This window comes from Ambystoma mexicanum, chromosome 7p (assembly GCF_040938575.1).
Source record: "Ambystoma mexicanum isolate Mex_15411 chromosome 7p, UKY_AmexF1_1, whole genome shotgun sequence".
In the NCBI taxonomy this organism is placed as follows: Eukaryota; Metazoa; Chordata; class Amphibia; order Caudata; family Ambystomatidae; genus Ambystoma; species Ambystoma mexicanum.
In genome coordinates, this window is record NC_090939.1 from 818623628 (window position 1) to 818648121 (window position 24494).

Below are 24494 nucleotides of genomic sequence, written 5' to 3' on the forward strand. Positions count from 1 at the left end.
CAAAAACATTTAAGTTCTCAGAAAACCATTTGCTTCACATTGAATTTTCTACATGAAAAGAGCCCTTTCTGGCTGTCTGAAAATGCATCGATCTGTACGTGCACCTCACTTATCACAGGTATATTCACCTTTTACTCCAGTGAGATACTTTCACTGATATCTCTGGACCCCTCTGAATTGGATTATCAGCAAACAGGAGTATTGCGAACTCTGCAAAGCCCAGCCACCCACACGAAGCACACAGCTTGTCTGCCAGGGCCTCAGCTTCCCCTGGTGTCTACCACCCGTCAGTTCAGTCTGCCATCCTCCAGAGATCCTCTGCAGCTCTGCCCAGCCAGTCTGTCTACACCCACTCTCTCCCTTGCTTTTAAACCTTAACTCTGTCACTCAACAGGACCTGCCCCTCGATGGTGAACATGCCCGCATAGCTGCCTCTGTATTTTTCCTTGCAGCACGATAGTTTTGCCCAACTTAATTGCAATAATCGCTTCCTCCAGCACACAATAGTACTTTTCAATCACTGCATCAATCAGCCTTGCAGTTTGTTCAATGCTGAATGAGATCACATAGCCAGTAAAATATCTTTGTACATCTTAATTCCATTGCAGAAAAGCAACTCAATTTTGACATGTCAACTGAACCTGCTTTGCACTGCTTTGTTAAAGACAGGTTACCAATTAATGGGGACGGTTGTTAATTGGTTAATTCAGGTTAGAATTTACACAGTGCAAACCATACAGATGACCTATTTAGCCTGAAGTAGACCACTTTAAACACAGTACTCACTGCAAGAATGTGCATTCCCATGTGTAATGTGCACCAGCCATTTGATGTCTGTATTCTCCATATGAATCCCCTTGCCATTATTTACTGCCTCCTCTGAATATAATGTCATGGCTCACCTGCTCCCTCCATATGCAGTATCCCTACACCACCCAGCATAAAATTAATTCTTTGTTACACGAGGTGGAAACCTTGGGTGCGAGAGGAATGGTATCCACAAAGCCCATATTGTGTGGGTCATTGTGACTCTATTTCATCCTCCCTTCCCCCTGGCACCAATCCCCGAGCCACCCAGGTGCATGCCACAATGATGTAGTAATAGGCTTAGTGTGCTAGATTAGATGTAACACTGTATTTGATGAGTGACCTGACTTTCACCAGACAAGAAGATGAGCCCAGCTGACCCACTTGGAGCCTGGCCGACGGCAGATGAACCAACCAATTGCAGCCAGGCATTCCATATGGAGCAGGATTATGTATACTGTCCACCCAATGAAATGTGCTAGTTTAGACCCTATATGTGATGTCATCTATGACAGTGTGGTCCCTCAAATACCACTGTAATGTATTCTGGAGTCAGAATGTTCTCGAGCAGCAGAGTCCTTTGCTGATGTTTTGTATTTTGTACAATTAAACCTTGTTATCCTTGCAAGATATCTCATGGCTTATTTCCCTAGAGGGTTGTATTCACTCTGGAGTGTGTGTTAACAGGGACTTGCCTTCATTTGGTGACCCTGGCAACGTGATCCCTTTGCCCCTGTACCCGCAGAGATATCCAGGTACCGTCTCTGGAAGGGCCGTGCCCACCTGCAGTGGCCAGCCCCAAAATGCATACGCTGAGTGGCCTTGTGGAAGCTGTTTTTGCAGAATCCCGCCTGCTCTTTGGAGCGGGGTGGGGCCGCAAGGAGAGGTGCAGGCCGGTTGTGGAACCCCATGATTTCAGGATAACATGAACATGTGAGAATAGCCTGCAAGGTAGCCAAAAAAGTAGGGTTGGGTTTATGGAGCAGTGTGAATCTGGTGAACACGCAGTGACTGAAATGTGTGTGCTCCATTTGTGGATTGTGTTTTTTTTTGTTGACCATTTTTCTACTTTACTTTTAAGGATATTGAGAAAAAGAAAACAGAATGTGGGAGCCTCACCAAGTAAGGGGAGAGGGTGACTCTACATGCTGGAGAAATATGAGGAGAAATATAGGAGCTCCGTATAATTAGAGAGCTCGGTAAAAGTAGTGGTTGGAGGCCCAGGAGGGGCGTCTACGGTGTGTACGAGCACATCAGCAGAGTGTGTAGGGAGTGTGTGAAGAAGCTCTAGTGGGGAATAGCGGGGGTGAATGGTGAACTGATGATTTTTCTGTGAGTTCATTGACAGTATTCACATGTACTAAAGACAAAACCGAACTGTATATGCTTTAAATGCTCTAAACAAATGTCTGGTGTGACTTTGGCGCAGTAGCATAGGCGTAGCCCCAATATAAGACACACACCAGATATGACCATGGGGAAAGACACCCCCTTAGACCATATGGGTATGGCTTTGCCTTTGTATTGCTAAAAAAATAACAAATACCACAATCAATGGTTGTCCGAGACGAGAGGTGGGGTATGCCCCACTCCTGCCCAGAAGAAGGATATTTTGACAGATGTGCTCTGGAACACATGTCCACTTCTTTGACAGCAAAGTATAAGGGGAGAGAAGGATTGAACCTCTGGAAAATGTTAGAAGAAACAGAGGATCCGAAGGGAGAAGGGGCGACGGAAAACAGTAACAAGGAGACAGGTGCAGGGGAGGGTGAGAAGAATGTGGAGACTAAAATTGGGATATACCCGCTAGCAACATACCCAGCAAAAGGGTATACCAACCCGACATATGTTTCTGCGGGCACCATGGTGGACACACCAAGCATGGCCCCACCCCTGCCATATGTCTCACCTCCAGAGGTTACTGCCCACACCGGGGTAAGAGCAAGAGAGATAGAGGTAGCGCTGGTGTCAAAACGCACTGAATTAGCTAGGTTACGAGCAGCATGTGGAGCAACTAGGGTGGGAGAAACTCCAGTGATGCCCACCGGGGCACCACCACAGCCACCCAGGGATGCGTGGAAGCCAGGCAACTTCCTATTTAGAATAGACAATGCGCCCATAAGAACCATCCATGTAGAGCGGGACAGGGAAACAGACAGCTTGGGGTATGAAAATGTTGGGTCCCGAAGAATGGACGAGGAATATTGGAGTGATTTTAATGACAGAAGAAGAGGGAGGGGCTGAACAGGCACCCAAGGCCACACCAATGCTAGAAAGTTTATGGGACGGAAGATTAAGAGAGAATTTTGTCAGAATAGCGTTAGCGCGTAAAAAGGGAAGTGCAACTAAGGGTGGGAAAGGAAAACTGAAAATGCAAATGCCCCTAATACACAAGGGCTCAGGGCGACCGCACTATGTACCCTGGGCACAAATGGACACAAATAACCCTTTTAAAGCCCTCCCCCAACTCACTGTGGGGGCTGGGAAATAGATATATGCATTTGAAAAAAACACAGCAGCGGTACCCTTGGCAATAGGGGGCATGAAGAGTTTATTGGTAGCCGCAGTTAGAGACCAGGCAGAGAGTGTATGGATTAAAGCAGGGTACCTGGGAGTAACATTGAGTAATGATGCCCATGATGGAGCATGGTTCAACAAGATTAGAGCACGAGTATGGGATGCGTTGAGACAAACATTCCCAGACACCCCAGATTTACAGTCAATAATGCAGTGCACAATGGGAGATGAGGGAGACGCTGCGCAGTATATTCTTAGGGTTCAAGAGATATGGAGAGCAGAAACAGGCAGCACCTGGGATCAATCACCCTTACTACTCTATTTTATAGTAAAAAGAGGCCTCCCCAAAGGTGTACAGAAAGCGCTTGACAAGATAGCTGGGGTGGAAGCTAAGGGGTGGCCCAAAATTCAGAGTATTATAGTTCACCACTGTAAACGGATCAAAGAGCGAGAAAAGGAAACGGTACAAAGGCGACAGGCTGAGAAAGAGAAACTAGTTCAATATAAACGAGTGAAAGTGGCTGCAGTATCGACAGGGCCACCCCCTGGAGCAGATGGGGAGGAAGGGTGCACCTCTAACGCGACCCAGGAAAGAATATCGGAAGTGTGGGCTGAAGGAGGACAAGGGCATTGGGGAGGAGGAAACCAGCAATTTTCAGGACCACAGTGGCAAGGATGACAGCAACGAGGACCAGGTGGGTTCTGAGGGCCTAGAGGATGGGGATTGGGAGGTCCAGGACCAAGAGGTTGGGGACCAGGGCAGTGCTGGACATGCAGGAGGTGGGGTCATTTTTCAAGACAGTGTCGCAGTTGTAAGGGAGGGAATTACAACTACAACCAGCAGCATTATGAGTGTCCCCATCCAGGCAACCCCCAAGGGCAAACTCACAGAATGACTTTGATACCATATGAGATTCATCAGGCTTACACACAGCTCCCCAACAAATCCCTGGGACCATATCACCCACAACCCCAGCAACAAGCATTTCAGCATTACCAGCCCTGTCGAAACCCACAGATGACAGAGAATAGGAACGCTTTTGGTACGGCACCTAATGGCGCAGCATCCCCATTTCTAGGTGCTACAGTGGTGGGGGGAAGCCCCTTCTTGTTCCCTGGGACAGACACAAACCTTGATTAGGACAGCCCACAAAGAGCACTTGCATGTCCAGTCCTGTCAATGATTCAGAAGAGGAACCATTGGTGTGGGCAGATATAGGGAACAAACAATTCATCTTTATCGTGGACTCAGGAGCGGAGAAGTTGTGCAACAGCGAAGGTGACTTCCCGCTATCAGGAAAGACTCTCGACACGCAGGGATTCTCTGGGGCTGTTTTAACGGTTCCATACACACAAGATCTAGACATCAAGGTGGGAGGGAAGGTCGTAAGGGCTCCACTCCTATCACCTGTTAACTTGCTCAGTAGGGACCTGCTTAGCAAGTTGAACATGACAATCTCATTTATAGACAGAGGAATTGTCTGCACCACACCTTGCATGTGCTCTCTTATCGTAATGCTAGTGATACATGCTGTGGCGAGTGATGTGGCAGTGAGCGGTATCTGTGTCGACCCCGACATGTAATAATACCCAAGCTGGTTGCAGGAACAATACTATCATTAGACTTAGAAGGTTTACTTGTGTCTGAGAAAAAGATTGTAGTGCTTGGTACTGGCCCCCATGGGTGCCAATGGCACACGGTGCCCTGCATTGATCCCGCCGTACCCTTGAGAGAGTTGAATGATGGAGAACTTTTTGAGGAGGACAATAATGATGGGCAGATCATCCTCGAGGTCTGCATACCCTGTGAGATCATGGTGCAATGCAGAAAAGTTCAGAGTCCCTCCATGGCTGTTGTCGCACCACCCCATTCAGCCAGGCAATACTGCAGTACGGCCCCACACATTTATGGACAACAAACATGGATGTCATTTAGGGGTCACCAGGGGACCCCTGATGTCTGCCTTGCTACCCCTGTGATCTCCCTTGCTACCCCAAAATAAAATGCAGAAAAAAAATAAAGTTTTATTATTTTTTTCTTTTTGATTGTGGCTTATGGGCTGAGGCCAGCAGCATGTGGCTCTTTGTTTCTGGAGTGGGTGTTTTTTTTTAAATAGCTGTAGCTGGTAAGATAGCTCAGTGGGTTGATCTCTGGCTGCTACAATGTGGATGTGATATGCAGGTTGCAGGTTCGACTCCCAGCAAGGTCAACTCAGCCTTTAATTCTGCTGAGGTTGATAAATGAGTACCAACACAGGTTGGGTGATATTGTATGTATATTTGTTCTATATAAAGCGCTTAAGCGTAAGTGCTACATAATAACACATCATTATCATTTGGCCTTCGACGTCTGCTTCCATTCACAGTGATTTGGTAATATGGGCCTAAACGCACTGATATTAACGATACATATGGTGACCCATTTCTTGTATGAAACGTATATCACTTTACATTTTTCGTAGTGTATTTAGAAACAATGCTATGTGATGCCACTTCCTGTTTTGTTGAGGGATGAAAGGTCGTGTCCCATTGCTTCCTGTGATGTCCCTTAGGGGTGGGATCAAATGACATCACTTCCTGTGATATCATCAGAGGTCAAGGCTCATGTGATGTCACTTCCGCTAACCCTGGCATTTTGGTGAAATGACGTCCCTGACAACAAACCCACACGATGTTGGGATGCTGAAAGAAGTGACCCCTGTAAAAATCATGCTCAAGCCAGGTGCAGTGCTCCCACAGGTTAAACAATACCGGCTGTCTAGTGAAGCAGAAGAGGGGATCAGAGAAACACTACAGTCCCTGTTATAACAAGGGATCGTAGTACCCTCCACTTCACCATGCAATACAGCCATATAGCCCATTAAAAAGGCAACAGGGCAGTTGGAGGATGAACCAGGATTTCTGCCCCCTAATGCGGTAGTACAGAAGGAGTTTCCACTGGTCCCCAACACGGCATCCATTTTGTGCAGTATCTCTAAAGAGGCAACCCATTTCTCTGTAGTAGATTTAGAAAAACGCCTTCTTCTCAGTTCCCCTGCATCCAGACTCACAATACCTAACAGCATTTACCCAGGGTGGAAAGCGCTACGAACACACTCGGGTACTTCGAAAGCCCAGAATTTTCAATAGGATACTACACAAAGACTTAGGGAACATTCACATACCCAGCATGATAATTCAATACGTAGATGATCTACTGGTCTGCAGCGACAGCAAGCAGGACTGTCAAAGGGACTTTACAGCACTACTGCAGTTGCTAGCAAGGAAAGGGTACAAAGTGTAAAAGGCAAAACTCCATTACTGCTAACTGGAGGTACTTTACCTTGGGCAACTCATCTCCAAGGACGGAAAAGGAATCATCCCTGACAGGGCAGCAACAGTGTGTGCCCCTCCCAAACCACTCACACTAAAAGACAAGCAAACATTCTTAGGATTGTGCAATTATTGCAGGACATGGATTCTAGATTATGCAGCATACACAAGACTACTTCTACAGGGCCTCAATGAAGCACAAAAAGGGATCAACAAAATAGAGTGGACCCCAGAGATGATAACAAGTTTCAATGACTTAAAAAAAGATATCTCTACAGCACCTGTCCTTGCCACCCCAGATTATACACAGGAGTTGTAGCATGGAGCATTGAATGCTATACTGCTGTGGAACTTACAGGGGTTCTGGAAGGAGAATGTGTATGTGGAATGTGGACACTCTGAAGACTGTTGGAGACACAGAAGCATCTCCCTTCAGAGACTCCTTCCCTATTATATATATACTCTCTACTTATACTTCATATATAACTTATGCTTACTTAAATAAACCCTATTTATTGTTCACTTAATTATCTGAGTCCAGTTTGCCATGCTACAGGAGTTTTATATTTTGTCACCCTCAAATGGCACACTCATTACAACAGTACTCACCCAGAAGAGCACAATGGGCCATAAGCCACTAGCCTATCACAGTGGCACACTCGACTCGATCATGCAGGGACAGTTCCCCTGTTAACAAGCACTTGCAGTTGCGGCCTTTGCAATTTAAAAGAGCTCCGCCATTGTTATGGGCTGTTCAGTCACTATTTGTGATTTTGGATCGCTCAAAGTCCACACTCACCACACAGAGAGCATTAGCTTATGAAATCATATTGTCAAGCCCCCACATCCATGTTGTAAGATGCAAGACAGTCAACCCAGCCATGTTCCTCACACAACCATGCACCGCTGAGGATTTGCAACAGCATGACTGTGCATCTTATGAAGGTGAAGACAATGATCTCCCTAAAGCCAAAGACAGCCCCTTAGAATAGGGAGAAATCCTCTTTGTTGATGGGTCAGCATCAATTGATCAAGAGACAGGTGAAAGACATGTTATGGCAGTAGTGGTATGCCTAGTGGAAGGAGACTATGTAACACTTGTAATGAGGAGATTGCCCATGCACTATTCAGCACAAGCAACTGAACTGGTAGCACTCATCGAAGCCCTGCATGCATCTAAGGGGTGCTATGCTACCATCTACTCAGACTCTGCCTATGTCACCACAACGGTACACGCAGGTCTGTCGCTTTGGGGAAGGAGGAGGTTTGGGCGAGCAGATGGCTCAGCAGTACAGCATGCCGCCTTGCTCAACACACTGATTTCCGCCCTCACAGAACCTTCTGTGGTGGTGGTCATTAAATGTGCAGTACATACACACAATACTGACGGAATATCTTTAGGAAACGCAGCCGCCAACGTGGCAGCAAAAGCTGCAGGACATCTCGCTGTGCCCACATCTGCTGAATGAGTTATAACAACAGCAAATGCCAGAACAGATACAGAGGCATACACAGCTCTCCCTATCGCACTTGAGCTACAACGTAAGGCACCCCCAGAAGAACAGGATACATGGCTCAAATGTGAATGCGTACAATCCCCCACAGATCTCTTATGGAGAAAACAAAGTACAGGAAAAGTAGTGATGCCCGTCGAATTATTACACACAGCTTTTGAACAATTGCATTACCCTTCTCATAGCTCTACGCAACACATTGCCACAGACATTCAAGAAGATTGGTTCATCCCCAATTTACAAGAACACCTCTTGACTATGGTTGTTCAATGTCCCCCCTGCCAAGTGTTTAGTATAGGAATGACCCTCAGAACGTTGTAAGGAACTCTTCCCCGCCCTGTTGGCCCATTCTGTGAGCTGCACATTGACTATACAGACATGGGGGAACGATGCAGTGGGGCACGATATTTGATTGTGGTGGTGTGTCCGTTCTCAAAATGGGTTAAAGTGGGCCCATGTGCCCACCCAGATGCTGAGTGTGCCGCAAAATTCCTTGTCAGAGAGGTCTTCCCCCGCTGGGGAGTGTGCAATGTTTTGAAATCAGATAATGGCATTCATTTTTTCAATAAGCTCTTTATAGAAATAACAACCCTCTTAGGGATCTAGCATCAGATGTGTTCAATTTACCACCCACAAGCAAATGGAGTGGTAGAACGAATAAACGTCTTCCTTAAGAGCTGCCTCTCCAAGTTATGTAATACCCTAAAAAAAGTACTGGGTGTATTGCCTGCCCCTAGCCCCTGTTTCATCTGCACACATAGCCCAGTATGGACCACCACCTGTCCCCCCACAAAATAGTGACTGGCAGACATATGCAAGCACCTCTATCACTAGTAAGGAGAGCATCAGGCGCTTCTGGGGCAAGAATTTAAGCAGTATCTATCTTAACTAACACGTACAATCAGATGTACTGCAAAACAAATGGCTCCGCCAAACACTGAAGATGCACAAACATCAACTGCCCCACAAACTGGCACCACAGCCACACAACCACTGTTCCTGGGGGAACTGGACTATGTAAGAAGCTTTGTGCGAAAATGGTACAACCCCAGGTTCCATGGGCCCTACGAGGTCGTGTTCTCCACCCCCCTCGCAGTGAAGGTAAAGGGGCTCAGGTATTGGATATACATCTCAGACATTCACAGGTCCCCACCCGACTCGACACCAAGTGTCCAAAGTAAGACAACACTACTAGCTCAGTTTGTGTAGCTTCATGCTAACCATTCAAGTGCATGGGAAACAGTTCAAAGTACATGCATTGTTGCTAGAGCACCAGCCACATAATTTACAACTCTCTCTCTCTCTCTCTCTGTCTCTCTCCCCTCCTTCCCTTCCCTTGTACCCTCCCCACCTCATGTTTTCCTTCTCTTCCCTGTTTTTTCAAAACCACAGATATAACAACAATGGAAATGACCATGCAAAGATGCTCTTCAACTGTAGATAGAAACAATATTAGCAGTACCAGAATATATAGGTATGATTGTGGCCTCTATTTTGTGGCTTTTTTATTTACAATAATGATGTTTTTATTAGGGATTTATTGGGAAACGTCTTCTATCTGGGCTGGCCATCTAAAATAAGGGGAGAGGGGGCCACGGGGACCTGGAACATGAGTGTACCCTCCAATGTCACTGAATTAACTGCTCTGACTATGAGTGTACCTTCCAATGTCACTGAAATGACTACCATGCCCGCCGATGTAACTGAATTCACCTCTACCCCTATATCCTCTATTATACCCATACTGAGTTCTAGCCCAGACCCGAATGGAAGGTACCATTTTATCCCACCAAATCAAGCAACATAACGACAACCGTACATAATGTGACTCTCGCAAATAGTAGCAACTCCCATACAACTGTATGCACAAACAAAATGTTTCAACTACTAATGCCAAATGTAAAACACTATTTGTGTAATGGAAGCAGTAATGTAAATGTGACCAGCAGTAGAAATAAAGTAGTCAAAAGGCATGCACTACGTAATAACAAAAGGAAAAGACAAGCGTGCCAGCATGAATATGATGCATACCATGGTTTAGGCCTTGATGCAGTAGAAGATATTCATCATCCAGAGCACTCAAACAGTTGGTACTCCGACATGAGTGCAATAGGAAGGCGAACTATCAATGGGAGTTGCTAAGTCTGTTCCTTAATACCGCACGTCTCTGGGGCACCCAAGGTTTTAGTACAACCAGAAGTACCGATGACAGAGACACAATGCCTAATTCATCTTGCGTTATGTAGGATCAAAGGCACATTCCGGGCATGCAATGTCAACCTTAGCTCGTTAATCCAGACTGCGGCAAGCAAGCGTACTTGCACCGCCCGCCTTCTTGGAGGGGCTACTGTTTGCTAGCTACGCTGCACTCTGCCCTATTAGTAGTACCAGAAGAACACCTTAAAGTGGGATCCGTGCTTGATGGAGCGACCACAGTACCCCAAAAATCAAAATGCAGCACACAATGCCACCAACAGACTTTTGCATCCTCCCCGAGAAAGAGCTCTATGACCAGCTGCGAACAGACTCATCCAAACTGCTTGTGCAAATACCTGATGAATACAAGCTCTATAATTCCGCAGAGACATATTTTGCATCTCTAATACCTAGCATCCAGACGCGAGCCAATGCAAAATGGTTACAGATTGTAAGATGGGAGCTGATTGAGTTGGCTAACGATACCGAACAAGGGTTCAATGTTATAAGAGTGGAGCTGAGGGCCCTTAGACTAATGACAATGCAAAATAGGCATGTCTTGGATCTCCTGACAGCCACGGAAGGAGGTATTTGCAAAAAGATTGGGAGTCCATGTTGCACAATCGTACCTTCTGAAGATGTTGAAAATGGGACATTGTCACACGTCATTGTAGCAGTATATGATCTAGGGGTGAAGATGAAAAAGAAGCTAGCGTTCAAGAAGAAGATTGGTTCACCATGGCCTTCAGCTGGCCCACATCATGGCTCAGAACATTGTTGAAAATGCTGGTGCCCATCGGCGTGTTTGTCTTGGTGATTTTCTGCAGGTGCCAATTGGGTCTCCAGTGTTGGTCCAAAGCAGTGCCTAATATCACAATTATGATGGTTTCTATTGGTAATAGTAAAGTACCTTGTGACACAAAGGAGATAGAAATACAGACTGACTACCTCGTTCACCACATGGTCCCAATCCCTGTGGAGATATAGTTGATAACCTATACCACACACCGATTGTTCCCTGCCCGACCCCAAAAATTACAAGGAAGTGTGGGTAGACCTGGCTGGAGGTGGGGATGCATTTGCATGACATGTACGCCTGAGCAATAACTGCAAGCAGGGGATAACTTAAGACATGTGTATAGGGCCTGGATGCCGATAAAAAGAACATCTGCATGGGAGGAAGAAGTAGGATGAGCAAATGAGCGTAAATATGGGGGAGGAGAATGTGCTAATGTAGAAGTAACAGAAGGGGGATAGAAATTAGTATATCCCACCCCCTAAGCACTTTCAGGTGAGGCGAATCCCCTATGAAGTAGTGTAGTATATAAGGGGGGAGAGAACCGCACTATGAAACTCGGTGCAGAGGTAATAGAGCGTGAACAGCAGATGTATGACATTAGGAGACACATAGAAAGAAACACCATTTTGTAGTTATGACTAAAGCACAGGCTTGCTTCATTGCGCTGCACCAGACGAGCTCCATGGAAAGATTTCACTAGGCCCAATATCATTAAGCAGAAAGGCAGAATGACTGCACTGCCAGCTCTCACGGAACTCCACTTCCCAATTGTCTCTTCGCTGTTGCAAAGAGTTAGTATCTTTCAGAGGAATGCGCCCTGCAGGAGCGTGAGCCAACACCATGGTCCCGTGCAGTGCCCAATCATCACCATTATGCTACCAGCAGGCCTCTAACCCCCAGTCAGCGCAAAGCCAACCCCACACGACTGACCCAAACCCCACAAGCCTGCATTTCATAAGCAAGCAACCACAATGTCCTAGCGCAAATCACGTGACCATAAAAGATCTAAGCATGCGCGACTGTTTCACCCCCCAGCATATAATACATCCTTTGTAACACCAGGTACAGGGAGGTATAAATTATTGATAAAAAATCAGGTGGAGACCTTGGGTGAGAGGGGAACGATATCAATGAAGCTCAGAATGTGTGGGTCAGTGTGACTGTATTTCATCCTCCCTTCCCCTGGCACCAATCCAGAGCCACCCAGCTGCATGCCACAGTGATTTAGTAGTAGGCTTAGTGTGTTAGATTAGATGTAACACTGTATTTCATGAGCGACCTGACCTTCACCAGACAACAAGATGAGCCCAGCTGATGCACATGGAGCCTGACCACCGGCGGAAGAACCAACCAATTGCAGCCTGGCATCCCATATGGAGCCGGATTATGTATAGTGTCCACCCAGTGAAATGTGCTAGTTTAGAGCCTATACGTGATGTCATCTATGATGATGTGGTCCCTCAAATAGCACTTCATGTATTCTGGAGTCAGAACGTTCTCACGCAACAGATTCCTTTGCTGATGTTTTGTATTTTGTACAATTAAACCTTGTTATCCTTGCAAGTTATCTCCTGGTTTATTTCCCTAGAGTGTTCTATTCACTCTGTAGTGTGTGTTAACAGGGACTAGCCTTAAGGTGAAATATCAGGAAGTGATAGCAATCCAATAATCATCCTGAAACTCCTTATCAGGCACAGAACCCTTCTCCAATACCAGGCAGGGTAGACGTGGTTTCCACCAAGGAGGAAGCCAATGTTTCCTTGACTCCTGTATGCTTCAGTTGTGTCTCTCCTTTGGAGACAACCACTTTGGTACTCTAATGCTTTGAAACACAATTCTGATGTATAAGCGCCTAACAAATGCTCAATAAAATAAAATGCTTGCCTGCAGTACCAGCTGGGGTGAAAGAAGTCCTTTACAGTACAATCCGTAGTACCCTGAATGCCACCAAAGCCTCTGGTATAGAGTGACTGGGTTTATGAAGGAAAGAGTTTTCAGCTTCGTAAGCATTGACTGGGGATACCACCGCCTGAACATTTGGGAGTTTGTAGAAAACCGTATCAACCCAAGGCCGGCATAGTGCAGAATCTAGGCCTGGACTCCCTCTTACATACCATAATAACCTTGTGTGCCTGAAATGGGTTTCCACCACCAACATACAGGTGGTGGTTACACTAAGCACATTGGAAGGCCCAGGGGACAGGTGCGTGTTAGAAGGCTTGGAGCTGACAGATGCTACTGAGGTTGCCCAACTCTAGGCCTCGAGGGGCGGAATTCTGCTGGGTTTTCAGGATATCCCTCTTTAATATTCATGAGATGAATTTGCATGCAATGATCCTAAATGTATGTACATTTTTCCTCATGAATATTAATGAGGGATATCCTAAAAACCTGACACGATTCCCGCCCTTGAGGCCTGGATTTGGCCAACCCTACGAGGCAGGCCAGGACTGGAGGAGCAACTTTCTGCCTTGTACCGACAACACTCAACCCCACCCGCACTGATGCCAGCACATAAACCCCCTTGCCTACATCAGCCTAACATTGGGTAGGACAAAATGAACCATGGACTCTGGCACAGAAACCCTTCCCTTGACTTGCATATGTTGCAGGCAATTTGGGAGCGACCTCAGTGGTATTCCAATACTAAAATTGCAGGACTGTACCAGAGGCGGGATCCCAAGACATGTGACGGAGCCCCTATCGGACTTGGCAGCGAGAAATTGAACATGCACTTTATGCACGCCTTAAGCCCTCTGACAAAAAGCATTGTGGTAAGGAGGAATTTGGCAATGAATTTAAATAATATGTTTTGGAAAAAATCCAATTGAATTTATTTGTTAAACAACACAAAAGACAGAGCTTCCTGTGAGAAGTAAAGCAAAAAACAAGCCAAACTTGTTTGAAAATATTCCCCAAGAAGAACCAAAAAGCAGGTAAAAAGACCACCCCACAAGGGATAGAGAGAGAGCAGTACCAAACCCATCCCCCAGGTAGAAAAACAGGAACTGGCAGTTGGGGCACGGGGCATACTCATATATGCAAGTGTAGCTACACAGGTGCAAATTGGCTTTGTGTACCAGGGTTCTTTATTCTGAACTTATTTGCTACTTTAATGCAGCATATACAGACCAGGCCATTCCCAACAATTTGGGAAGGTGGGCAAGGCTAATGGTGGGGAGCGTAATAGTGTAACAGCCAGGAGAATATCAGAAAAACACAATAAATATAATGTAATTCCAATTGGGCTGGCATGATTAGAAAGCGAAAACAACCTTCACCAAACATTTTCCTTCTCTGGAGTAATGGGTTGTGTGTTCCCAATGTGGAAGAAATGCTTCTGGGGTCAGTCTGGAGACTGCTTTGCCAAGGCTAAGCGGTGGTGGTGATCGATGAGGACACGACAGTCAGAATAAGCTTTCTGTTGTTGCAATCGATATTGCATTTTGGTTGGGATCAGATTCTGGTATGTCAGCAACCGAGCCAAGGTGGCATTTTGCTAGGTGTGGCAGAGGCTGGCTTTCACCGTTTTGCCAGGTTGGCTGTGCCTACACTTTATAAGACACCCACAGTACTGAGTGAAGCATGGAGGAGAGTGTAACTGTGTTCGTTAATTGGCTTGCAGGAGGCCTGGCTTCAACCAGAACAAAGAACCCTATGGGCTTTGGCATCACCCGTGTCTTGGGCCTGTTAAGCCACAGCGTCATCCCCAGCAACAGCGATGCCAAACTGTGACTAAAGACTTTCTTGCATCACGTGACTTATCTAAGATGGCCTCCCTCAGGCTGTTACTAGCAGACAGTTGATGCTGCATCTGCTCCCGCAAATAGAGGTGTAACTGTCAGATTCCTCCCACTCCCCTCCACGCATTACTGACCTCATGCCATGACTGCATGGACATTTGCCTCCTGCTTAATGGATTTGTCCCGTGCGTCCTCTGCTGTGTCCTGCGTGGCCCCTGTAAGTGAAAGTAAGATGTGAGAATGAATGCTGGCACATATGTACACAATTTACATATCAGACAATGCATCAGAGAGGTTGTTGATGTCCTTGATCGTGCCTTTTTTTTAACATGTTTATTTTAGACGAGCACACAGATGACAATAAAATCAGCAGATATCAGACAAAGCATTACCTCCAGATCAAATTACAAGCATTTCCCCATGCCTTATCCCTCCTCCCCCTCCTGGATCAGGTTAAACGTGAGTCGGCGCCAGCCGTTCAGAGTTCGACTGAAGGGCCCTTGCAGTCAGCCGCGGTTTGTTGGTTAGAGCCGGGAAGTTCTGGTCATAGTCTAGGACCAGCACCCAAATGTTCAAAAAGCGGTGGAGGAGGCCAGCTTTGGCTGCAGTGATTTTCTCCGCTATTAGAATGTACCCGAGTTTTAGCGCCAAAGAATCATCAGGGGGCCCCCAGCGAATTTCCAAGTGTGCGCTATGATCTTTGCGGCCAGCAAGAGTTGCGTAATGAGGGCAGCCCTCTGGCCGGTTCTCGGGGCCTGGGATTGGGGCTCCAAGAGGACGGGTTCAGGCACAAGTGGGATCACCAACTCAGTGATGCCTTTTATTGTAGCGATACATTGGGCCCAGAACTTCTTCACCATTGGGCATGTCCACCACATGTGGAAGTAGGTCCCCGGGAGCCAACACAGGCGCCAACATAAGGGGTCAAAAGCTCGGTGAAAGTGGTGCAAGCGGAGCAGGGGATAATACCATCGTAGGAGCAACTTGTGGGCGCACTCCCAGTTGGCAATGCAAAAGGAGGAAGAGTACGTTCTTGACCAGATGTCTACCCAGGTCTGGTCCTCTATGGGTGCCCCAGGTCTGCCTCCCACTGTGACATATAGGGGGCCCTACCAGTGAGAGGGTCTGTCTACAATAACTTGTAAAGAGTAGAGATTTTCCCTCGTAGCGGTAGGTCTTTCACTGGGAGTTCAAGGGGACTGAGGGCGCACATCGCTGCTGATCGGGGCAGCAGATGGGAGCACCAGTGTCAGAGTTGCGAATAGGTAAATCTATCAGTTTCTGACAGTTGAAAGGCTGCTTTGCATTGCTCAAAGGAGCGTGGCTGGCCATCCACAAAAAGTTGACCCAGAGTTTCGAGGCCACCCGCCACCCAGTTCCTAAAATTCGAGGGGTAGGATCCCGGTGAGAAGGCGGGTTGTGAAAAACTGGGGAGGAGGGGCCCAGACCCCTCGGGACGCCCTTATGTTTGAGAGCCCTGTCCCACGTTTTCAAAGTATGTTTAGAGGAAGACAGAATTCTCAAGCAAGTCTGCTGCGGGATGGGTATATGGGAGACAACGCAGGGGGAAAGGCAGGCGAGATTGTACTATCTCTACCCATTTTGGGCATCCCGAGGCAGTGACTGAAGCCTGAATGTGGGCTAGCTGTGCTGCTACCTGATATTTCCGAAGTTCAGGGACCCCCAATCCCCTGAGTCTGGAACTGCCCATCATAGTCCTCTGGGGGATTCACGACTTCCTACCTCCCAAAATGAACTGGAAGATTTTCCTCTGCAGGCGCCTCAGCTGAGGCAGAGGTATTGTGGTGGGTAGGGATGAGCAAGCGTAGAGGAACCTTGGAAGGATATTCATTTTTGCAGGAAGTGATACGGCCAAGAAGAGAAATCTCCTGTGAGAGCCAGCGGGTGAGATCCCTCTCCAACTCCTTGAAAAGTGGGGTGAAGTTGGCTTGGTAAACATCTCCTGTACGGGCAGGAATCTGGACCCCAAGATAGGGAATGGCCTTTTCACTCCATTGAATCGGGCATAGCGTTTCCAGGGATTTCCGCTCCCCCGGCCTCAACCCAACGCCTAGGGCCACTGACTTACCGAAATTTATGGTGAAGCCCGCTACATTCCCAAATCTATGAATCTCAGCAAGGGCAGGCTTCATGAAGCAGAGATATCTGTGAGAGATAGCAGCACGTCATCGACATAGAGTGCGATCTTTTGCTGGGAAGGGCCCACTTGGAGGCCTTTAATCTGCGAGTTTAGACGAATGCGTTGGGTGGGAGGTTCCATGGCCAGGAAAAAAGCAGGGGGCACAGGGGGCATCCCTGCCTGGTTCCACAGGTCAAAGGGATTGTGTCAGATAGGAGGCCATTGACTCTAAGAAGGGTGCTTGAGGTCTGGTAGTTAGCTAGGACAAGCCTTTGGGAGGTTGGCCCAAAGTGGAAGGATTCGAGGGAGAGTCGCAGGAATGCCCAGTCCATTTTATCAAACACTTTGGTTGCATCCAGGGCCAGCAAGGCAAGCTTCTGAGAATCCTGATTTGCGACATCTGTTAGGTTCAGGACTCCACGAATGTTGTCTCCAGTTGACCTGTGCAGAATAAAACCCATCTGATCGGGGTCTATGATATCGGGGAGGGCGCCAGCTAAGCGATTCGCCAAGATCTTTGAGTATATGTTAGCATCGAGGTTTAGGAGTGAGACCTGTATGAGCCATTATCCCTAGGGTCTTTCCCTGGTTTAAGAATGAGGACTGTGATAGATTCCTGCATAGAGGGGGTGATGGTTTCTGAAGTAGCAAAAAGAGTTGAAGAGGGTTGTCAGGGAAGATATAGGTTGGGGGCGGAAAGTTTTATAAAACCGTGTTGTATACCCATCCGGCCCGGGGCTCTAGATTTGAGACTCTTCATAGCCGCCTCAACCTCCTCACCTGAGATAGGGGACTCAATGCTTTCCCTCACATAGGCCTTGAGGTGGGGGAGAGCAGCACCTCGGAGATAGTCCAGTTGTTCTGCTTGATTCGTCGAGGATGCCGACATTGTTTCTGAGAGGGGGGCGACTGCTAGTCCTAGCTTGTCTTGTTCTGCAAATTGGACTTTGCCTTGGGTGTCAGAGAGGCCCAGAAAAGAGTTTTGTTTCTTCGCTTTGGCGAGTTTGTCAACCAATAGTTTTTTCGCATTATTGCTTTTGGCATAGTACCCCTGCGTGGGTTTTAGCTCGCATTTGTGCAGTGTCCTCTGCGTAATGTGCCTCCAGGTGCTTTTGCGCAGCATGTAGGGTCCAATGGGATTTCGGTGACCAGCCCTTGCATTTGCAGACGGCCTCAGCTTCGTGAACCTTGTTCTCTAGGTCCATGCAGGTTTGACACCTGTGTTTGTGAAAGGCTGCTCCCTGGGCCATCAGTTCTCCCCCCGCCCCCAGGTGTTAGCCAGGGATGTGTCCACATTCAGGTTTTCCCTGAAGAAGTTCTTGATCGTCTCAGTTATGCAGTCTCTTAATGGCATGTCATTGATGACAGGGTCATACAGGTTCTATCGGCGTTGAGGAGGAAGGACGGAGTCATGGGCCCGGAGCGTCAGGGCAACTGGTGCACGGTCGGAGAGCACCCTGGGGCCAACGATGACATTGTCAACGAAGGCAAGGACATTGGGGGAGGCCAGCAGGTGGTTGATCCGGGATTAGGTTCTGTGCACATATGCATAGGAGTAGTCCCTTTCATTGGGATTGAGCACTCTCCACGTGTCCACTACATCTAGGGCCCGAAATAGGTGGAGGAGGCCTGCCGCCAGTTTAGTTTCCCTGTGGATCGAAGGATGCAATCAGTCCTTAAGTGGATTGGGGACCCTGTTGAAGTCCCCCCCCCCCCCGATGACAGTTCGGCCCTCGACAAATGAGAGGAGAGATGCTTCCAAGTCTCTGTAGAACCCCTCTTGTTTGTTGTTTGGAGTGTAGACTGAGATAAGGGAGTAAAGCTGCAGAATTTGGTGCCTGATTCCTCTTGCAAAGAGAATTGCAGCGCCCCCTTTCTTAGTTCCATTAGAGGCAAGGAATTCTAGAGGGAAACATCTGCTGTGAAGACGGGTTAAGCCCGCTGGGATTAAGTGAGTCTCCTGCAGAAAATCCACAGAGGATTACCCATCTTGCAAATGTTGTAGGATGGATTTCCTTTTAGGGGGGGAATTTAAACCTCTGACATTTAGTGTGACAAATTTCAGTTTCTGGTGTGGAGGAGGTGTGTTCTGGGATTCCGTGGGTTCCAGGAGAGGGGGCTGGGTAAAGCACCGCTCAGTCATTGTTCCGAGGCTTGATCAAAGTGAGCTCATCATGTGGCTGGGGTTTTAACACTGACCATAACCTGGGGAGCCGATTTCTTTTTATCGGGTATACCCCTAGCCAACATCACTAAAACAATCAGTATTTTCCTGAATCTCATTCCAATGGAGTGTTAATGACACACACCCTAGAGTTGGGCATAAGTCCGCAATCATATGGATGTAATTTCTTGTTCTGGCACCGTCAACTTTCAATTAGACCCACCAGGGATCATTTTGTATTTCGGTTTCTTTGCGCCCTCGTCCACGCTGAATGCTTAGGATTTGGAGGCGAGTTTACTGGGCCATCGGAGGTGCGATCAATCAATGTTTCTTCTGCTCCCCCAGGAGAGGTGGGGTGTAGGATTGCTGCAGCATCCTCCAAGTGGCTGATCCTACGAAGGGTTCCATTACAGGACACTGTAGGGCCTTTTTGAACAGCCATCAGTACCGAATTTGGTGTTCTTGGAGGAACAGCTTAAGTGGTCGGTGAGCTCTCCTTTTTTGTATCGTCACCAGGGATAGATCTTGGAAGATTTGCAGATGGGAGCCCTGGAAAGTTAACTCATCTCGGGATCGCCCTATTGCTGTGATGGCTTCTTTGGTGGTGTAAAAGTGTACCCTAGTTATCACATTTGGAGGAGAATTGGTCTTGGTGTTTCGGCGAGGGCACAGTCTGTGGGTGCGATCCAGCATAAGATGTGACTTGTCTAAATGTGGCATCAGCATCTGGAAGAAGTCACCCACATATTTGGCTATGTCTTTATCTGGCACCGAGGAGGGAACCCCTCGAATCCTCAGGTTGTTGCGTCTGGCCCTGTTTTCGAGGTCCTCCTGTTTAATTTCTGTTATGCAGGTCTTGGAAAGAGCGTTGTATTTCCAAGAGGGTTTCAGAATGTTCCTGGGTTAAATCCTCCACCTCTCCTAGCATTTGCTCTACATCTGTGACTCTCTGATCCATCCGCTCCAGCTTCGTGGTGAGTTCTGATATACAGGATCTAAATTCTGCTTTAATGTCAGACATGAAGGCTTGGATGTCCTCTTTGTTTGCCAGCTGTCCCCTTTCCTCAGAACCCTTCTGGGGAGTACGTTTTGAGGCATCCGGTTTCCTCCCCTTGTCCGCTGAGAGCAGCATAGTGGTAATATCAGTGTTCTTAGAGGGTTTGAGCTGTTTGGACATTTTTGCAGGTCAAAAGCTTCCAATGCGGTTCTAAAGGATGAAGTAAGGGGGATTTTGATGCTGTTGTTAGTTCCGGTATGGGAGAAAGAGGTGCAGGAGCTCCCTCCGTTCCGTAAGGCGAACTGTACCTTCAGAGGCATAGTCTAGAGGTCTGGATGGGGTGAAAGAGTCTGAATCAGGTCATAAGAAGATGATGAAAGTTGTCTGTTAGATCGCCTTTGAGGGGGGCTTCAAGAGGGCAAAAGGTGAGCCTGGCAGTGCAGTGGTACTGTTGCATTGGCCTTCCTCAACTGGCTGGGGCTGATGAGGCGGTGGGCATACAGCTGTGGGCCGCAGCTTGTTGGTATCTCCTGCAGGAGGGGGCCCCCAGTTCCAGCCTAGGGTGAAGGCATCCAGGGGCTAATCCGCCTCTAAGGAGGGCAGTCCACTGCAAACCCAGGATGAAAACCAAGGTAGCCCTAGGAGGGGTAAAATCAGGTCCTGTACCCCAGGGCTGGAGAGGTGGTTACAGGATTGGTAGCCCTCTGTGGGTTTTAGGGGGGCTGAAGTGGGAGATTCCTTGTGGGGGAGAGATAGGTTTCCAGAAGGCTATTGTGTGCCTGCTGTGCCACTTCCCATCGCGAGCTGCGGTGCAGGAGTCCAAGGAAACTAGGGGGCCTTAGGCGAGCTGCAGTGGAAGCAGTGTGGGCTGCTCACGATATAGCCAATAGTAGCTTCTCCTCATGGGGCTTGTACCACTGGAGGTGGGTCTGAGGTGGTGGAGCAGAGTAGAAGAGACAAAAGATAAGTTCTTTGCTGGAGCTGGAGGCTGGGGTCAGACCCTGCAAACGGGGCGTAAGGGTCTTGGTTACCACGGCAGGCGGCAGTTGTTCTCACGGCCCGTTCTTCTCGGTGGGAGCTCACCTCTTAACGAAAGCTCTGTTGCTGGTGTTGGCAGCTGCCAGACGCTCAGGGACTTTGCGCTTCTTACATGGCCCGGGCACTCCGGGATGCCAGGAGGAGCGCGTGAGAGGTGTGCAGAAATTCTGGGACTTGCTGATTCAATGGATCTCAACTTCATACGTTGAGAGCACCGGCCGGCTGTATCACCGACCGGTGAGTCACGCCACTGCTTAGATGTTGGGTGCCTCTCAGCCTCAGGGGGCCGTGAGTCAGGCCGGTCCGGAATTGCCTCCGGGACTGGAGTTCGGTAGCTCTGCAAGGTTGTCCCCCCTCTTCACTGGAGTCACAGTGGGTGGAGGCCAGGATGTTCCCCCATTCAAGGGGGGTTTGCGAGGCAGGGGTGGACCCTCGACCAGCTAGGGCCCCCGAACTCAGGAATCACCTCAGGAGCAGGCCATCATAGATCCTGCCAGGTCGCTGAATTCGGGCTCCGCAGCTCCGTCCGCCATTTTGGTTGCGTTGGTGGTGGGTGCCGCGAACCTTCAGCAGCTGCGGTTTCAGTGCTCAATCAGCGTTGAGGGCTCAGCTCGTCCCCGGTTGTGGCCCTGACATTCCGGTTGCAGATGCTGCCTTTCCTTTCTACAGCAACAGCTGGAACTTCATTTTAGAAATAATACGTGCGGGCTTCACACGGAGGCTATTAGAGATGCAACCACATAGATGGCGCTTCAGGCCACGCCCCTCATTGTGGAACTTTCAGGGAGTAATTGCGATTCATAGGCATTTTGTACATAGGAAACTGAGCATGATCTCCCAAGACATTAACTGATGGAAAGTGAAAATGGAAACATTGGGTTTGAACCACATTATGACTAGACAAGGTAGTGACATTTTATTCAGAGAATTAATTTGTAAGATTCTGTTTTGGTTTTTTTAATTCATGCATTTGTAGCACTCACATTGCTCCTTCTGAAGCACAAGCTAGTGTCCAATCGCCTATATACAAACGCTATTTCATTTGTGATGTGCTCGTTCAATCACTGCACCGGTTTTTCATTGCATACTGGGGATTGCAGTTCTGTATTTTCCCTGGCAAACCCAGAGTTGCAATGCACTGCATGCAGAGTCAAATGGAAATCTGTATGTGCCAATAAGCAGGACTTGAATGTTGCATTGTTTTGGCATTTCAACGGGCATTTCAGGATCTTGCTCCGCATTGACTCTTATATTATTTTAAGAAAATAATATTTGCACAGTTCCTCTTGTTTAATATACACGCAAGGCCAGAATCGTTCTTGCAACATTAGGATTAGTGATCCACTCATTTATTTCTAATTTGGTGAAATTTGGTCTTTGATCCATTTTCATTGCTGGGTGAACTTTCAAAGGTAGCAAAGACCACAATATAAGAGCCATGCAGTGGATGCATAGAGAGGGTGTGTCAGCACCATGTTAAATCTGCGAATGGGCCTGGGCAGGTTCCCTCAGTTTGTCCTTTGTTTCCCTCTGCTCACTTTTCAGATACCTTTTGAGCATTATGGAAGCCGCATCTTCCTATTTTTTAAGGTATTTTAACACTTTTGAAAAAACCTAATCTTTCTAGCAATTCTCCTTGTGTCCTTTCTCACAGTTTGGCTTCCAATGAGTCCGCTTTGCAAATAACTTAATTTATTAGGTTTGGCCAGCCAGATGAGTCATGATAAGCGATATTTGCTGTTTTACCATGCACAATTTTTCCCCCGTAGCAAAAAATAAGTCCTACATTGCTTCTGAGCAATATTATTTGCCATTTGGGAAATAAATGTCCACAACTATAAGGGCCTCATTACAAGTTTGCTGGTCCGGTATCAACGGTGCTGGTAAGCTACCGGCACTGTTGCTACCGTACCGCCATACTACGAGCAGTGCTCACGGGTGCTTGTCAGCCCACCAGGTCTGACCTGGTGGAAGATCGGCACCTGCGAGCACAGCATGTCGGATGTACCGGCACCGTTGTAAAGTCGGGATACCCCGGTAATTTCTAATTGCTTGGTGCCAGATTTTTTCGCAAGTTTGGCGGCATCCTGCCGGGTTTTACCAGCAAGGCTACCGCTGAACTGTAATGAGGCCCAATACTGAGCGTTCAATGTTTTTGTTTGGCACCAGCATGTGTTTTACTCATCACAGGAGTACTTTTGCAAGGCACCGTGTCAGATCTTAAAGTCTTGGATTGGTTTCTGAGCACATTTGCACTGATTTGTAAAGAACCGCAGTGGTCGAGTAGGGATGGCGTCCCATCTGCACTACTATCAGTGATGATGGCTAATTGTCTATGCATGATAACAAAGTCCTTGCCTGGCTAGTCAGTTGCGTACGTGAAAAATAATGTGCACATGAAAGCAAACCATTTCTGTACTTGGAGGAAATAAATCCGAGGGAACATTCACTGGGATGCTCTTCAAACAGGTAAAATTTCTCTTTTTCTAATTACATCAATTCCTCACTAAACACTTCTCCTATCACAGGTATACACTTGAATCGAAATTATGATTCTTTTGTCAGGACTCTTGAATCTTGTCTTGATTCAATCAATCCAGATATTTTTTTGGCCCGAATAAATGGGTGAAAAATAACTCTTGTAAAACAAAGGGGGGTGTGGGAATTTCTCTACCAGCACGAACACAGCGGGGACATTTCTTCTCTGTGAAAGGGACAGTGAGCTAAAGACTTGGTAGAGTCCCTCCCAGGGGTTATTCACCCAAGAACAAGTCAATGGGCTGTGTTTGTGTTGGTAGATGGATGTTGTGCCGATGGGCGGTGTAGAAAGGAACCCCCAGCTTTGCCCTGGTTTCCAGCACATTACAGGGCACCGCTATGTTGCCTCACCCCACAATCTTATGCTCTCAACCCTGGCCAATACATAAATCCACTAGGGGAGATTGATGCTAAAATCCCTACACCTCCCCAAACCTTTGGGCATTACCTGTAAGGTAATAATAAGGCACCCTCTCCCCAATTGAGAGAGCCTGCAGCCATTTGCAAATAGACGACCAGCTCCAGTGAAGAAAAAAAAAGCTTGTTTCTCAAGGAAGAACCTTTCCTTCACTCAACACTGTTAGTGTGTATGATAACATTGCGAAAACCTTGTCTGGATTATCAGGGAAGCCATTTCACGATTTAAAACGAACATTCAGTGAGTTAGCCACTCCCACAGATACAATTGTTCAGACTTGCAGCTTTCTGGTCAGGGGTTGTATTGATGTA

At 47.5% G+C, this 24494-nt stretch overlaps 1 protein-coding gene across 7 annotated transcripts in view; it reads right to left on the reverse strand.

The window, feature by feature from the left end:
* Positions 1-24494, reverse strand: part of LOC138525572 (uncharacterized) — a 1145196-nt gene that overhangs the window by 115265 nt on the left and 1005437 nt on the right. For all 7 annotated transcript variants that reach the window (XM_069635615.1, XM_069635611.1, XM_069635616.1 and 4 more), the window contains one exon: positions 15023-15103. In XM_069635615.1, coding sequence (XP_069491716.1) covers positions 15023-15103 — 81 coding nt within the window. The remainder of the gene's footprint in view (positions 1-15022; positions 15104-24494) is intronic.